Source organism: Lepus europaeus, chromosome 4 (assembly GCF_033115175.1).
Source record: "Lepus europaeus isolate LE1 chromosome 4, mLepTim1.pri, whole genome shotgun sequence".
Classification (NCBI taxonomy): Eukaryota; Metazoa; Chordata; class Mammalia; order Lagomorpha; family Leporidae; genus Lepus; species Lepus europaeus.
This window is the reverse complement of record NC_084830.1, coordinates 147,470,244-147,486,672: the sequence shown is the minus strand read 5'-3', so window position 1 is coordinate 147,486,672 and position 16,429 is coordinate 147,470,244. Positions and strand designations below refer to the sequence as shown.

Genomic DNA, 16,429 nt, shown 5'->3' with positions numbered 1-16,429 from the left:
TCTGCTGTGGCCCGGGAGGGCAGTAGAGGATGGCCCAAGTGCTTGGGCCCCTGAGCCCACATGGGAGACCAGGAAGAAGCACCTAGCTCCTGGCTTTGGATCAGCACAGCACCGGCTATGGCGGTCATTTAGGGGGTGAACCAACGGAAGACCTTTCTTTCTGTCTCTCTCTCACTGTCTATAACTCTACCTGTCAAATAAATTTTTAAAAAATTTATAAAAAAATCATATAGGAGAATGTTTTACTTTCCCAGTTTTAAAGACCTCTCCATTTCCTCCTTCCAAAAATGTCATTGTTTTTGTTTTCATTTGTTGGTTTACTGGGAAGATTCAGTAACTGGTATTGATTTAATGAACCATCTTTTTTTTTTTTTTTTTTTTGACAGGCAGAGTGGACAGTGAGAGAGAGAGACAGAGAGAAAGGTCTTCCTTTTTTGCCGTTGGTTCACCCTCCAATGGCCGCTGCGGCTGGCGCATCGCGCTGATCCGAAGCCAGGAGCCAGGTGCTTCTCCTGGTCTCCCATGTAGGTGCAGGGCCCAAAGACTTGGGCCATCCTCCACTGCCTTCCCAGGCCATAGCAGAGAGCTGGCCTGGAAGAGGGGCAACCGGGATAGAATCCGGCGCCCCAACCGGGACTAGAACCTGGTGTGCTGGCGCCGCAAAGTGGAGAATTAGCCTGTTGAGCCACGGCGCCGGCCTTTTTTTTTTTTTTTTTTTTAAGAAATACCTTTTGGGGGCTGGCACTGTGACATAGTGGATAAAGCCACCACCTGCAGTGCTGGCATCCCATAAGGGTGCTACTCCACTTCCAATCCTGCTCTCTGTTATGGCCTGAGAAAGCAGTACAAGATGGCCTAAGTCCTTGGGCCCCTGCACCCATGTGGGAGACCTGGAAGAAGCTCCTGGCTTCAGAATGGCGAAGCTCCAGCCATTGCGGCCAATTACGGAGTGAACCAGCAGATGGAAGACCTCCCTCCCCCCCCCCCCCCCCCGCCTCTCCTCTCTCTAAATAAATCTTAAAAAAAAAATACCTTTTGGTAACCTTTATGCTTTTTCCTACTAAATTATACTAGATGGCAACAGAGGCAAACATCTACTAATTTTTATCTCTTATTCATTTTAATTTTAGCACAGAAACATATATATATGTTACTGTGGTTGAATCTTCCAATATTTGTCCTTGTGAACTCTGCTACTAGATGACATGCACACATAAATGGTAATACCCACCCCTGCAAACCTCAACTCCTTGCTTCTACTTTCTTTTTTCTCATTACAGCACTGGCTAAAACTTCCAGAACCATGCTCACTGCAATGACAGGGGCTGATTTTTATGTAAATGAATGGAAGTGAAAAGTCATTTTGTAACATGAACCAATACTATCTTTTTTCCTAGGAAAATACATTGCTGCAAAAATTAGAAATGTGTGTGTGAGGATGAGAGGTAGAGAGGGGGAAGGAAGAGAGATAGATAGAGGAGAGAGAGACAGAGGAGAGAGAGGAGAGAAAGGGGTAGATATGACTGCAGGGGTGAATGAGGATATTCTGGTGGCTCGAGTAATTATATACTGTTTTTCTTGATTACCTTCTTAGCATTATATACATTAATTTTTAAAAAATGCTTCATCTACTTTAATGAGAGGGAGAGGGGGAGGGAGAGGGAAAGACAGACTGACCCTCCGTTGCCAGTTCACTCCCCAAATGCCTGCAACAACCAGGGCTGTGCCAGGCTGAAGCCAGGAGCCTGGAATTCCCCCTGGGTCTCCCACATGGGTAACAGGAGTCCAAGAACTTGAGCCATCATTTGCTGCCTCCTAGGATGCCTTTCCATGAACCCAGATCAAAGCAGAGCAGCTGAGATTTGAACCAGCACTCCTAAGTGGAACATGGTTTAATCTGCTGTGCCACAATGCCCACTCCTACAATACTAACTTTTAGAGAGGGGGAAAAAACAGACAAATTTGTTTCAAAACCTCCTGAGGTACAATCCTAGCTAAAGCAGACAGTAATGAGTAGAAATGTCAGGAAACAACTGAGATCAAAAGGTAACAAGACTTCTTCCAGAACTGGAAGCTTCAACTGATGGATAAACATGAATCTAATTCCAGGAAGGATCTTAGCTAACACATACTGAACAATCATTCTGGGTCCACTGTCAAGTTGCAAACAGAAGGCCTCATCTACGTCAGGTTCTGCTGAAATGATCCACGCAACTGTCATTCCTTGATGTATTCAAAGATTGGAGTCATCAAATGCCTTTTACTCAAATTTCTTGTCAATGAGTCACTCAAACTGTAGTGCACAATCAGGTTTTTGAACCTATAAGCTTACAATCAGACTGTCTTTGACACACCAAGATCACAGACTTCTCCCTCCTGTGCTACAAGATTACTGCAAACAGATGGAAACCTCAGTTGGCCAAGAGACAGATACTGGATAAAAACGTTTCAGCATCTGGGATGGAACATATAGCTGTCTACCTTGCTGAACATGAACACTGTTAGACTGACAATCTATTACAGCCTTTTGTTCCCTGTGTGAAGGTCAAACTGGCAGGTAATTGCCTAAGAGGGACTCAGGCAGCATAAAAGCAAGGTTCTTCAACAGATCTGCAAATGAGCTTATACCAATGGTAAAAATCCAATCTCTGATAATCAACCAAGGTAATTAATGCCAACATGGAAAATCACTTGTCAGACTTAGAGAAACAAATGTCTACACTGATAACGCAGTCTAAATCTCTTTTTCCATTTTAGAACAGTTGCACAGATACACTACATGTACATTCTTTACAAACAGGTTTGTTGTCAGTGGGAGAACAACATACGCAGGTCCTCAAAGAGTTAATGGAAAAGGCATACTACGAAAAAACTATGTATAGACTTTGAAATTATTTTACAACAAAATACACTTATTTTTAAATTCCATTTCCATGAACTTTAAGTATCTCTTTCACGCAAATAAGAATAGCACTTGCCATGTATTCAAGTATTAACTGATTGCACAAACTGCAAATATGAAGTCTGAATAAAGCTAAATAAAAATTTAATCATTTCAAACTTTAGGCATGAAGCAAAAAGGTAGAGTAGCACAGCATTTATTAAAGATTCATTATTTATTTTTTAGAAATCCTACATAATAGGTAAACAAATTAAAGAGTAAGAACCTCAGGCATTTGGATTTCTGATCCAAGTGCTAACTAGCATCTTGAACAAATAAAAAAAAGATACTTCAAGGATTTATGTACTGACCCTGAAACTACAGTAAAAATGTGAATAAATTTTAGGTATTTAATATCTTTAAAAAAAAGACTGTCTTTTCATTTTGCTGTAAATTGTTAAACGCTGAACATATCCATACATGTGCCTGTTATGTGTCAGTAGTGTTCCAGATGGTAATGACATTGATAACTCAGATGAGGCCCTCTGCTCTCAGGGAATTCAGTTACATTCAAGAGAGTAAACGACAGTTTGCAGACAGACAGAAAATAATGCATACAGTGAAAAGTGCCACAAAGAAAACAAAGGGGAGCAATATAATGGGACAGGATACTTATTTTGGAAAGAACAAAAGCAGTAAATATTTTCAGTATTACAGCTGAAAAGACCAAATCTGTATCATTTGGAAGATGCCTATGCAATCAAACACAAATCTCAACACACTTTTAATTGCCAAAATTCAAATTATAATAATGCCAACAGAACATTTAAAGATAAGCACAAGGAGTTAAACACTATAAGCATCCATTAATGGAGAACTGGCTAAAAAAAAAAAAATCTATCAGATGACCAAAAATTTTTGGTAGAATGATACACCGTGACATAGAAAAACCTTCAAAGTGTTTAGCTGAATTAACTGGGTAAGGGGAAGAAAGTTATAACATCTCATTCAGGCCGAAGGGAATGGTATACCTATTTGCTAAACAATGAAACTTAAAAGGCCAAATAAGTAAATTAAAAATTTATAAATTCTGGGGAGTGTAGACGTTTATCCTCATTTCCCTCTAGTTTGATTTTTAAAATACTATGATTACATGTTCCTTTGTAATTAAAAACTAGTAACAATAAAGCAGACTTTCAATGGAGAACAGCTGACTACATTAAATAAATCAGATAAAGGTTTGTGCTATTAACTTAAAAAAAGAGTAAACAGGTATAAAGTTCTACATGCAGATTTAGACCAAAAAGAAGTCCCTTTTAGGGGTTGTCATTGTGGCACATCAGGTTAAGCCACCACCTGCAATGCCAGCATCCCATATCAGAGTGCTGGTTTGAGTCCTGGTGGCTTCATTTCTAATCTAGCTCTCTGCTATGGCCTAGGAAGGCAGTTGAAGATGGTCCAAGGGCTTGGGCCCCTGAACCTTTGTGAGAGACCAGGAAGAAGCGCCTGGCTTTAAACTGGTCAGCTCCAGCCATTGTGGCCATTTGGGGAGTGAACCAGCGGATGGAAGACCTCCCCCTCCCCCTCCCTCTCCCTCTCTCTCTCCCTCTCCCTCTGCCTGTGCTCTAATTCAGCCTTGCAAATAAACAAATCGTAAAAAAAGAAAAAAGAAAAAGTTTCAATTTCTTTTTAGCTACATTCTGACATCTTGTGTTAGTTAAAAATTCCAAAAACTCTTTGCAGGTTATAGAATAGCATGCATATTGATTCTATATAAATTTAAAACATATCTAGTCAAAGGAAATGAATAAAAGGATAAATGCCAGTTAATAATGGCTAAATTGCAAATGTAAAAAACAGCTCTGTTTCCTATTTTGTTTGTGTATCATTCGACTTTCAAAAACTAACTACAAACATGAGCAAGGGAACACCATGATACTTACAGTAAAAAGCAACAGCTGTAGGCAGCAAATAAAGCAAAATCATAAAAATGTCAGCAATCAACAGCAAACTATTAAACAGTTCTGCAAGTCTGCCTGTCATTTTCATCTAACACTAACTTTAAACACGCAGCATAAACAAAGCAGAGCTCCAGACTGATCAACAGCAGCCAAACTTGGCTGATGTCAAATGTACACATAACGTACATACATATTATATATAACTAGCTTAATTTCAGCGTTTATTGTGTATTATCACATAAAGCAATGAATCTTAATCAGCTGGTATTTTTTTAAACATGAACATAAATAACACCACTACTACGTAAAAGGTCTTTCACAAAGTCATACATTTGGGGTTTCAAAAAATACAAATTTTAAGTTAAATATCTATCATATTTTTGTTCATTTACATTACTGATATGGGCAGTGCTGCAAACTGAGTCACAGCAAGCCTTCAGTGAACAGATTTAAAAACGCATCTTCAGTCCCTCTGCAAAGCTTTCAGGGAGACTTAATGCAATCAATTTCAAATCAAGTTGAGCAGCACCTCCTCTTCAGAGGCCTGAATTTCAGCTCCCATGGGAGTAAGAATTTCTGATTTTTAATAACTTCAACCTCTTTCCTTTGTTCCACCAGCTAAATCCAAATATTAGTTTTATCTCTTTTCCTCCTAAAACCCCTTCCTATCCCCATCTACTCCCACTTCCTACACATACATATGGCAAAAATACAGCAATAATAATAATTAATTCTAGTACTCATGTCACTAAATACTTACTAAACGATGCCTTTTTAACTTGCTTTTTGGTAGCATGAAAATATTTTATTTGTGAATCTTCTATGCAGTGTAACAAGTATCAGTGTAGACCACACATATACCAACCTGGGAACAAACTCCTATCCTATCACAAGTCAAACAACAGACTTTTGAATAACCAGGGGGTGACTCTGTGGCAGAGAGAGATGTAGTAAGAGAAGAATTCAACACTGATGAGTAAGAAAAATTTTATCACATATGCGGGGAAGAACCCTGAAGCTGGCAAAGCACATGGACAAAGCAAAGAGTTCTGCAGGCACATTCCATCCTCAGGGAAGACAAGGAGTGACCGCCAGGAGAACAGCCGGACAGGAAGCTCGAAAGGAAGGGTCATTTCAGGGACACTTCTCCAGCATGGATGGCGCTGCCTTTATACACCAGAAACACAACCCATTTTACAGAGTTTTCTACTGCCAGACTACTCCAGTTTGCTTTTATACTGATTCAGATAAACAGTCAATTAAGTCGATACATTGCTAACAATGCTTATATTAACTTCTGATCAAATAACCTTATACAGAAATCACTAGAAGTTTCTGACCAAAGTAATAGCTTACTAAAATCTGTTTTAGAAAGAACTCTGGCATCCACAGAGAGAGCAAGGCATAAAAAAAGATGAATGGGCTTGGTTATCTCTCTAGTGATTAAGAGCTAACTGAGGGGCTGACGCTTTGGCACAGTGGGTTAAAACCCTGGCCTGAGGCACCAGCATCCCATATGGGTGCCAGTTGTAGTCTGAGCTGCTCCACCCCTAATCTAGCTCTCTGCTATGGCTTGGGAAAGCAATAGAAGATGGCCCACGTCCTTGGGCCCCTGCATCCAAGTGGGAGACCTGATAGAAGCTCCTGGCTTCTGCCTTTGGATCGGCACAGCTCTGGCTGTTGCAGCCATCTGGGGAGTGACCCAGTGGATGGAAGACCTCTCTCTCTGTCTCTATCTCTATCTGTAACTCTTTCAAATAAATAAAATAAATGCTTAAAAAAAAAAAAGAGGCAACTGAAAGAAAAAGAAACAAAGGACAAAACAGCTGTTGTATCTCATGGGATTTTTATTAAAGTTACTGTAAACAAAAGACGAACTTTAGTAGTATTCTCATAATTCCTTCTAATACTGAGATTTGTATACTAGTTGCTAGTAACTTTATAGAGTCAAAACTGCAACTGAGTCAGAAATACACTGAACTTGGTAGAAGCATTTTTCTCCTCCTTTCCTCACTTAACTATATATTCCAATTTTTAATTTTGTCTTTTATTGAAAGCTGTATAGCATCCTTTCAAATGACTGCTATGTAACTAAACCTTCAAAGTCAAAGGCTTTCTTTCTTATCATGAAATTTTAGATTCTTTGGTTAAGTGAAAACGTTTGCCTCTAGGCAGGAATACTTGTAGATGTGGAAAAATTAATGCTCCACAGTGAAGTCTAAGCAACAAAAAAGATCCTTTAATTCTTTGATAATAATACAAGACAAAAACAATTTTAGCTTCAGGTGTTAGACAGGGAAACCAGCACTTTAGAAAATCTCAGCCCATCACAGAGGCAGACAAGTAAGGCCACAAAGATTTAAAAATCTATCTCAGGGGCCAGCGCTGTGGCATAGTGAGTAAAGCTGCCGCCTGTAGTGTCGGCATCTCATATGGGTGCCAGTTCAAGTCCTGGCTGCTCCACTTTGCGATCCAGCTCTCTGCTATGACCTAGGAAAGCAGCGTAGGATGGCCCAAGTCCTTGGGCCCCTGCACCCATATGGGAGACCGGGAAGAAGCTTCTGGCTCCTAGCTTGGGCTGTTCCAACCACTTGGGGAGTGAACCAGCGGATGGAAGATCTCTCTCTTTGCCTCTCTGTAACTCTGCCTTTCAGATACATAAATAAACCTTTAAAAAAAAAAACCAAAACTGATCACTTCAAAAAAAATAATAAAAAATCTACCTTCTTTTCCCACACTCTGAATAACATATGTCTTACCTAAGAAGTGTCTCTTTTTCATTCTGCTGCTTGTAAAAGTATTACCAAAAGAAGCCTACTGTCTGTGAAGAGGTAGGTAATTCTTTTTTTAATGTGGTTCTATTCCATTGTGGAAGTAGTAACACTCAAGTTTAGATAAAAAAGACAATCTTCCCCTTATATATTGCATCACATCAAAACTAGAGGTGAAGAAACCTCCCAGTAGATCTAGTATTTGTTGCACAAAGCACAATCGTTTATTTGTTCATTTGGTACCAATACGGCAACATCAAGCCATATATGAACTTTACCTGAAGGATTGGAAAAATCCAGCATGCTAGTGGTAGGCTGCAGGAGGTCAGGGCTGCTGGATGAGAGTGTCCCAGGAATAGGCATGATAGCCAGACTGTGCCTACAGTGCCTCGTTCCCACAATGCTGTCATCCTGTGACTGGCTCAGGCCTCCATCACTTCAAAAGAATGTCGTAGATCAATCACATTAAAGTAATTTATACAGTATTTCATAGTAAACATTTATTCTTCGTGCACTAGGTCCTAACAGAACTCCAAATGGTGATGTGAACAATCAGAAAAAAATGTTAAAGTTATTTAAAAAAAAACTATAATGATGACAATGGCCATAAAATGTTTGCAACAGACATATTCAAATACAGTTTAACTTATACATTTAAATAAATCTATATCATAAAAAATAGTCATATTTAGTATCTACTGGTTTGAGTAGAGAAACGCAATTTGAGTTCCTTAAAATATGTTAGTTGCAATTGTACACAAAAGTATATATCCAATAGCACGCAGCCACCCCACAGCAAAGTATCCTCCTGCCTCATCCCCTCTCTTTTGGGGACTTTTCAGGCAATGAATAGAGCTCAGATTAAATCCAAACCAAAAATATGGCAGGTTGCAGGTAACAACACAACTAAGCTGAACTGACAAAATCAGAGTTTTTTTTAGACACAGAAGGACAGAAAAGAACAAAAATAAAAACAGAAAACAAAAAAACTTGTGTCTCTATCTGTATCTCTCTGCTTTTCAAATAAATAATTTTTAAGCATTTAAAAAACATTTCCATCACATTCCATAGTGAAATACTGTTTCTCTCTAGGGCTGTACTTAAATTAAAACCTATGTGCTCAGTTAATATTCGTTTCCAGTACTTGCCATTCACACAAACCGATGTACTCCAGAATACTTACCTATTATCACTGAAAGGATTAAGAAACGGTTGTAAACATGAACTATGTAGGAAGTATTTAAAATATGCTACAAGTAAAATACAGAACTTATTCAGATTAGGAAACTAAACAAGATAGGAGAGTAGGGGAGTGTTAGGATGCTAACAAGGAAAACAAGGCCAGGACAAGAGAGAAAGGTGACCAGTCAAGGAAAAGCATGACAGCATGGAAGAAGGCAAAGGTTAGTGTTTCAAATGCAAGCTCTGATGTCAGCCAGCCAGCTGTCTGACCTTGGGCAAATTTTTTTTTTTTTTTTTTTACGTTTTGGTTTTCTTTTTCTAGAAGTGTGAATAATATTGTTTATGCTGTAAGACAATTTCAAGAAATCAATCAGGCAACAAAGAAGAATGCTTTGGCGCAGAGGAATATAGGGTTCCTGTTTTTTAGAATAAAGGAAGAAGAAATGTTTAGCTTTGCTGTTCACAGCCATGCCCCACACAGCAGTCCCTAAGTTTGATTCCCAGCTCTGGTTCCCAATTCCAGCTTCCTGCCAACACAGACTTTGGGGGGCAAGAGTAGACTCCGGTAAGTAGCTTCCTGCCATGCACAACTGAGACCTGGTTCCCCCAGCCTACCTCCAGTCATTGCAGGCATTTGTGAAATTAATCAGTAGATGGGAGCTCTCTTTGCCTCTCCTATCTTTTTTCAAACTTTTATTTTTTTATTTGAGAGGGAGAGTTACAGACAGAAAGAGGGAGAGGCAGAGAGAAAGGTCTTCCATCCACTGGTTCACTCCCTAAATGGCCACAACGGCTGGAGCTGAGTCAATCCAAAGACAGGAGCCAGGACATTCTCTGGGGTCTCCCACATGGGTGCAGGGGCCCAAGCACTTCGTCCATCTTCTACTGCTTTCCCAGGCCATTAGCAAGGATCTGGATCAAAAGAGGAGCAGCAGGAACATGAACTGGCACCCATGTGGGATTGCTGGTGCTGCAGGTGGAAGCTTAGCCCACAACACCACAGTGCTAGCCCCCTCAAACAAACGTTTTTAAAAAATCAGAAAGACTTATTTTGTTGACATACACTGAGAAGTAGAGGAGGACAGGGCACTACAGACGCAGGAAATACTCTGCCAAGGAGAGAATGCAGTCTAGTCTGACAAGTAAGACAAAGGAAATGACCCTATTTGAGAGCTTGGCCTCATGGCTCAGCTAAGAAGCCTACTAAGTCTATTAAAAACTTATTTTTGAAAACAAAATCTGGCAATTTTTAGACACAGATTAACTGTATCCACAAAGGCAATCAGCTAAAGGTAAGGTTAGCAGTCCTCCTGATAAAGTAAAGACAACTGTAATAATGTTAAAAAGTTTGTTTTGGGGCCGGAGCTGTGGTAGCAGGTGAAGCCTCTGCCTGTGATGCCAGCATCCCACATGAGCACTAGTTCAAGTCCTACTGCTCCATTTCCGATCCAGGTTACGGTTAATGCCCCTGGGAAAGCAGTCAAGATGGCCCAAGTCCTTGGGCCCCTGTCATCCACTTGCGAGACCCATATGGAATTTCAGTCTTCTGGGTTTGCTCTGACTCAGACCTGGCTATAGCTGGGCCATTTGGGGAATAAACCAGGGAACAGAAAATCTAATTCTGCTTTTCAAATAAATAAATAATTCTTAAAAAAAAAAAAAAAAGACAGTTTCCTATCAGGAAATTAATTGCATCAGTTGTACCAAACTGGAATTGACTATAAAGACTAAGAGAAGTGCATCAAATACTGAAAGTCCTTATACTTATTACAGAACATTAACTCTGCTTTTCTTTCTTTTTTTGAAAGATTTATTTTTTTATTTAAAAGGCAGAGTTCAAGTGAGACAGAGGCAGAGAGAAGTATTCCATCTGCTGGCTCACTCCATAAATGGCTCCAACAGCTGGAGCTGGGCCAATCCAAAGCCAGGAGCCAGAAGCTGCTTCTGGGTCCCCTACTTGGATGCAAGGGCCCAAGGACTTGTGTCATCTTCTACTACTTTCCCAGGCCAGAGCAGAGAGCTGGATCAGAAGCGGAGAAGCGGGGCTAGCACTGTGGTGTAGCGGGTAAAGCTTGTTGCCTGCATTGCCGGCATCCCATAAGGGCGCCGGTTCAAGTCCTGGCTACTCCACTTCTGATCCAGCTCTCTGATACAGCTTGGGAAAGCAGTATAAGATGGCCCGAGTCCTTGGGCCCCTGCACCCTCATGGGAGACCAGGAAGAAGCTCCTGGCTCCTGGCTTTGGATCGGCGAAGCTCCAGCTATTGCGGCCAAATGGGGAGTAAACCAGCGGATGGAAGACCTCTCTCTCTGCCTCTGCTTCTCGCTCTGTGTAACTCTTTCAAATAAAATAAATAAATCTTAAAAAAAAAAAAAAAAAGTGGAGAAGTCAGGACTTGAACAGGTGTCCATATGGGATTCCAACACTGCAGGTGGCAGCCTCACCCGCTACGTAACAACACCAGCCCCAACTCTGATTTTCAATAATCAATACATAAAACACTATACAACTATAATTGGGTAAAGCTGGTTACAAATGCATGGTCATGAAAGCATGAACATGGTGTCATGTACAATCCATGCTATGACATGAACAGAATAATATCTAACTGGCAAAATATCCATGCTTGAAGCTGAGTTGAAACAGCCCATCTGCCAAACAATCACATCACTTCTTACCAAAACAGTCTCCTGAGAAGGTAATGCAACAACAGAAACAAGACAGTTTTGAAAAATTCCTCAGGAATTCCCCAACACTAAATTTCCTCAAGAATAAATATATTTAGTTTCATATTATGACACTAAAAAGGACATATAAATATCAATATGCAAATGAAAAATAACCCCAATATTAAAAGCAAAGAAAATGTATGTTGGCAAAAAAATGGAGAAAAAAAATTCCTGATAAATAAGCAAGGCAGTGTATTTCTGAGACTGCCACAATGAATAAGAAAGATGTTTTATAACGCAACTGTGATTAAAGAAAAAAAAGTTTGAATGATTTTAAAAAATGGAAACCAAATTCTTGAACTGTAATGCTACTGAGTGCCTCTTCTAAAGAGCTCTGGCACATTGGAGACACTCAAATTGTAGAGCTCAATTCATTAAAAATATATTTTTAATTAAAAAATAACAGCAAACAAGCAGCAAAAAAATACTATAAGAGTATTCCTTATAAAAACTACAATAAAAACCTGATTTTAATCATTTTTGCAGCAGATAGTACTATTTGACTAATATCTTGTATTGGGGCATTCAGGGTCTTCCCAATTTTGTTTTATTACAGCTAATACAACTAAGAACATCTGAACATGTCTTCATCGAATATATTAGTGGAAATGGAATTAATGGATCAAAGGATATGGCTATTTTTAAAGTTAATTTAAAAATACTGTGACTGCTTTACAGAATGCTACAGCAGTGTGACCCTGCTGTCTACCTTACATTATTAATTCTGGTTTGCCAGCCTTTGATTAGACAAATGGCATCCTGTTTTATCTTGGTGAGTATTGATACAGCAGATCTGATTCATGATATTTGTTTATTTTTGTACTTAAATTCTAATTAGTTTTCTTCCCAGTTTGCATGAGATCTTTAAGAGTATAATTTTGTGCAGCACAAAGTATTCCCTGAATTCACTTCAAATGATTAAGTGCAAAGAAATATAATGTAAATCCTTAAAAATACAAAGCAACTACTTTGACAGGTAAAAATGACAAATTAGATGTCCCAAGAAAACAGGATACAGAAATATTTATAACCTCTACTAAAATGTTCATTACCTTTTTGTATTTATATAGCTGAAACATGTTCATATTCAAAACCAATAGCCTCCCTGATAGCAGAAAGCAACAGAGCAAATAAATGTTTCACTAATAATTGAAAAAGTTAATGTAAAAAATTTCTTCTAAGTTTAAAACTATCTCTACAAGGTATTTGTTTGGCGGGGGGGGGGGTTACTTAAAAATACTCAATTCCTTCTGGAGACCTCAATTTCCTTGCTTCTTGCTGTAACCAAAGGCAGCATCTATGCACAGTACCTAATTCCCATTCTTGAGAACACAATGTAGAGATGAGACAGATTCAGCTGTCTGCAACTTGAGTGCAGCTGTCTGGAATACGACACTGACAACCTGAAGTGAGTTATAATCACAATGTTCTCCATAGATGACAGATGTCACAACTGTCCTTTCTTTTCACCTAAAAAGTTGCTCTCTAGCACTCCATATGCAGGATATATCAAGCTTTCACCTATCGCCAATTTCTGTCCCCACCCCCTGCTCTCTGCCTGTGTGCAGACAGTGCTCTTCTTAAAGGACAATGACCCTGCTTTCATGAGAGCTCTTGAAAGTGGAAGCGATTTCCTCTTCTATGAGCCTCTATGATTCCTACTGCTTAAAACATGGGCTGCTCCTCTCAAGTTTATGACATGCAGCTATCATCTCCCAGATGTTATCAGAAATGGCTAAACACCAACAAACTCTCCATGTACTGTATTTGCTGGAAAAAAAAAAAAATTAGTTCTTGGTTCACTATTTCCTCTATTTCTTATTCTGGTGGTCATTCTCAAGAATTCAAAACCAGCCCAGAAATCCTCAGTGGGCAGTTCTTTACTACTTCACTCACAGCCACCTTTTCCTAAGCCCGATTTAGCCACCCAAGTCTGGTCACATGATGGACTTTAATAATGACAAGACCCACACAAATACTTCACTAATTGACTGATCTTAACCTTCACTGTTATTGAAACTAGAAACTCTACCAATTCCTTGGCCTTCTCATGTATTTTAACACTGTTTTCAAGCATTCCGTAGCCTATTTACTAGATTTCATGGTCTGTCTTTACAGTCACTGCCCTGAAGGTCAACAATTTGTTCTGCTTTCCCTTGTTCTATTCAGCAGATAAAGTACCAACTCTCACTGTAAAACTGTATCTGCTGGGGCTGGCACTGTGTCGCAGTGGATCAAGCTGGCACCCCTGACACTGGCATCCCATGTGAGTGCTAATTCAAGTCCTGGTTTCTCCACTTCAGAACCAGCTCCCTGGAGTTCATGTTTCTTGGCTTTGACCTGGCCCAACCTTAGCTGTTGCATCCATTTGGAAACTGAATCAGTAGATGGAAGAATCAATCTTTAAAGACAAAGCAGAACGCTTTCTGCTTCCTGATATCCCTCCCCCCAGGCCACAATATCTGACTCTAGCAGTCAACAATTGCTGGATATTTCCATTCTACCATGTGATACATGACCAAAAACTCTAAATGGACCCTAAATATGAGTCCAAATGAATTGCTATTTCTTCTGAGATTATCCTCTCCCCTTCCAAAACAAGCTATCTTCAAGTTTCAAACTCTCTCTACCATTCACTATGACGATTTCACTTTACAATGCATTGGTAGGAAGAACATTTTTGATGAGGAAATCTTTGAGATTTTTACTAGAGAAATACTAAAAACTGGGTTTGTGCTTGTTTGAAAATGCTTTCATTCTACCACTGATTAATATCTTGATTTATTCAACAAATACTGAGTACCTGCTGTATGCTAAATACTGCACTTGATTAGACTTTTTTGATTGCTTTATGAAGCTGATAATGTAAAACATAAATAGATATGATATATACTAGTCATTCCCAAACATGACACTTCAGTGGACTGATTTTAACAGTTTACAGAACTTAATTTGTATCTAAAATCTTCACACACTCAGTTTTAGTGATATTGTATTTCAGAATAGATAACACATTTGATTAAAAAGTTCACCTTTAGAATCATGGAGGAAATACACAGTGCCAAAAGAAAAGATCAGTTTTAAAAAACAAAAGCACCTGCTGGCAGTAATGTGTCCAATGATCTAGGGTGTCCAAATTATAGACTGGAGAACTGAAATTGCCCATAATACACATAAAAACAATTTCATAAAATAAAACTGACAGTTTCTTCTAAAATTCAAAATATTTCTAATGGAAGATTATATAATCTAACAGTGGTTAACTTCAGGGAAATGACAGGGAGACGGTCAGGCTTTCTTATTTACATATTGCTTGAGGCTTCCATGATGCATTAATTGTATTAAAAACTAAACCGACCAAAACTTCCCTCCCCTATAATAAACACTTTACAGTACATATGAAAATTCCTGCAGGAAAGACTGGCATTACCTACCTGAACAGTTTTGGAGGCAAGATACTAAATCGTGTTTTATCCAAAATTTTCCTGATTTTGTTTCTTCCACCTGAAACAGTATTTGCTTTAACTTTCTTACTTCCTTTCTCTTGTGATGTCTGTTCAATATCTCCTGGTACATCCTGGATTGAATGGCGATTACTTTTTTTTTCAGCAATTTTGGGAATATGAGGAATACCCGATTTCTCTTGCTCAGTCCTACTAAGTAACTCCTTGAACACTGTGGAAATAAGCAAACCAATTTCTTTTTTTCTCATTATGAAGTTTTTACACTAACAACAAAGTTTAAGGATAAACACAGCTGCTTTCTATTATTTGGTCTTTCAAAGCACTATCCACTTAAACATCAATTTATACCTACCCTTTTATGGAACATCTACATTGGCTTCTTTTTTTCAGTTATGCACCTGATGAAATGAAGTCATTTGGGGGAACTGGAAAGGAAGTGGGCAGGTAGCTAGCACGCGTGAGAAAATAGAGGTTTTTACTTAGGTAAAAAGCAGTACTCATATAAACGACAATCAGCTAGTTTTCTGGAAGAAGGTGTTCAGATTTTTGTGACATGGGGAATGGTCAAACAGCAGGTGCACATTCCGGAGAACACACTGAAAAGTCTCGGCCACAGGAGCTGTGGGCAGTATCCTTGAGAAAAGCAAAGCTGTAAATCAGCAATGTGCCCAATGGACTCCAACCACAGAGAACGCCCTTTTCTTTTCTTTTCTTTTTTTTTTTTTTGACAGGCAGAGTGGATAGTGAGAGAGAGAAAGGTCTTCCTTTTTGCCTTTGGTTCACCCTCCAATGGCCATTGCAGTTGGCGCATCTCACTGATCAGAAGCCAGGAGCTAGGTGCTTCTCCTGGTCTCCCATGCGGGTGCAGGGCCCAAGGACCTGGGCCATCCTCCACTGCCTTCCCAGGCCATAGCAGAGAGCCGGCCTGGAAGAGGGGCAACAATGACAGAATCCAGCACCCCAACCGGAACTAGAACCCGGTGTGCCGGCGCCGCAAGGTGGAGGACTAGCCTGTTAAGCCACGGCGCCAGCTAAGAACGCCCTTTTCTATGTTTGGGAGTTGAAGGAAAACAAGAGCTTCTCACAACATCAAAGGATTGACAAGGCTGATATGAACAAAGCCTTAAGAGTTACAATGACAGCATTAACAGCTCGATGCACAGTTCTAAATCATGGACTTTTTTCAGGGTTTTAATGATACCACATCATCAAACAGAACAAGCTTCCAAAAAGTACTTTTCCGGCCGGCGCCGCGGCTCACTAGGCTAATCCTCCACCTTGCGGCGCCGGCACACCGGGTTCTAGTCCCGGTCGGGGCACCGATCCTGTCCCGGTTGCCCCTCTTCCAGGCCAGCTCTCTGCTGTGGCCAGGGAGTGCAGTGGAGGATGGCCCAAGTGCTTGGGCCCTGCACCCCATGGGAGACCAGGAGAAGCACCTGGC

General features: G+C 39.8%; 1 protein-coding gene across 7 annotated transcripts in view; it reads right to left on the bottom strand.

Moving 5' to 3' along the window:
* Positions 1–16,429, bottom strand: part of RAPGEF6 (Rap guanine nucleotide exchange factor 6) — a 218,633-nt gene that overhangs the window by 59,375 nt on the left and 142,829 nt on the right. For all 7 annotated transcript variants that reach the window (XM_062189209.1, XM_062189210.1, XM_062189211.1 and 4 more), the window contains 2 exons: positions 14,959–15,199; positions 7,892–8,049 (listed from right to left, as the gene is read on the bottom strand). In XM_062189209.1, the coding sequence (XP_062045193.1) occupies positions 7,892–8,049; positions 14,959–15,199 (399 nt within the window). The remainder of the gene's footprint in view (positions 1–7,891; positions 8,050–14,958; positions 15,200–16,429) is intronic.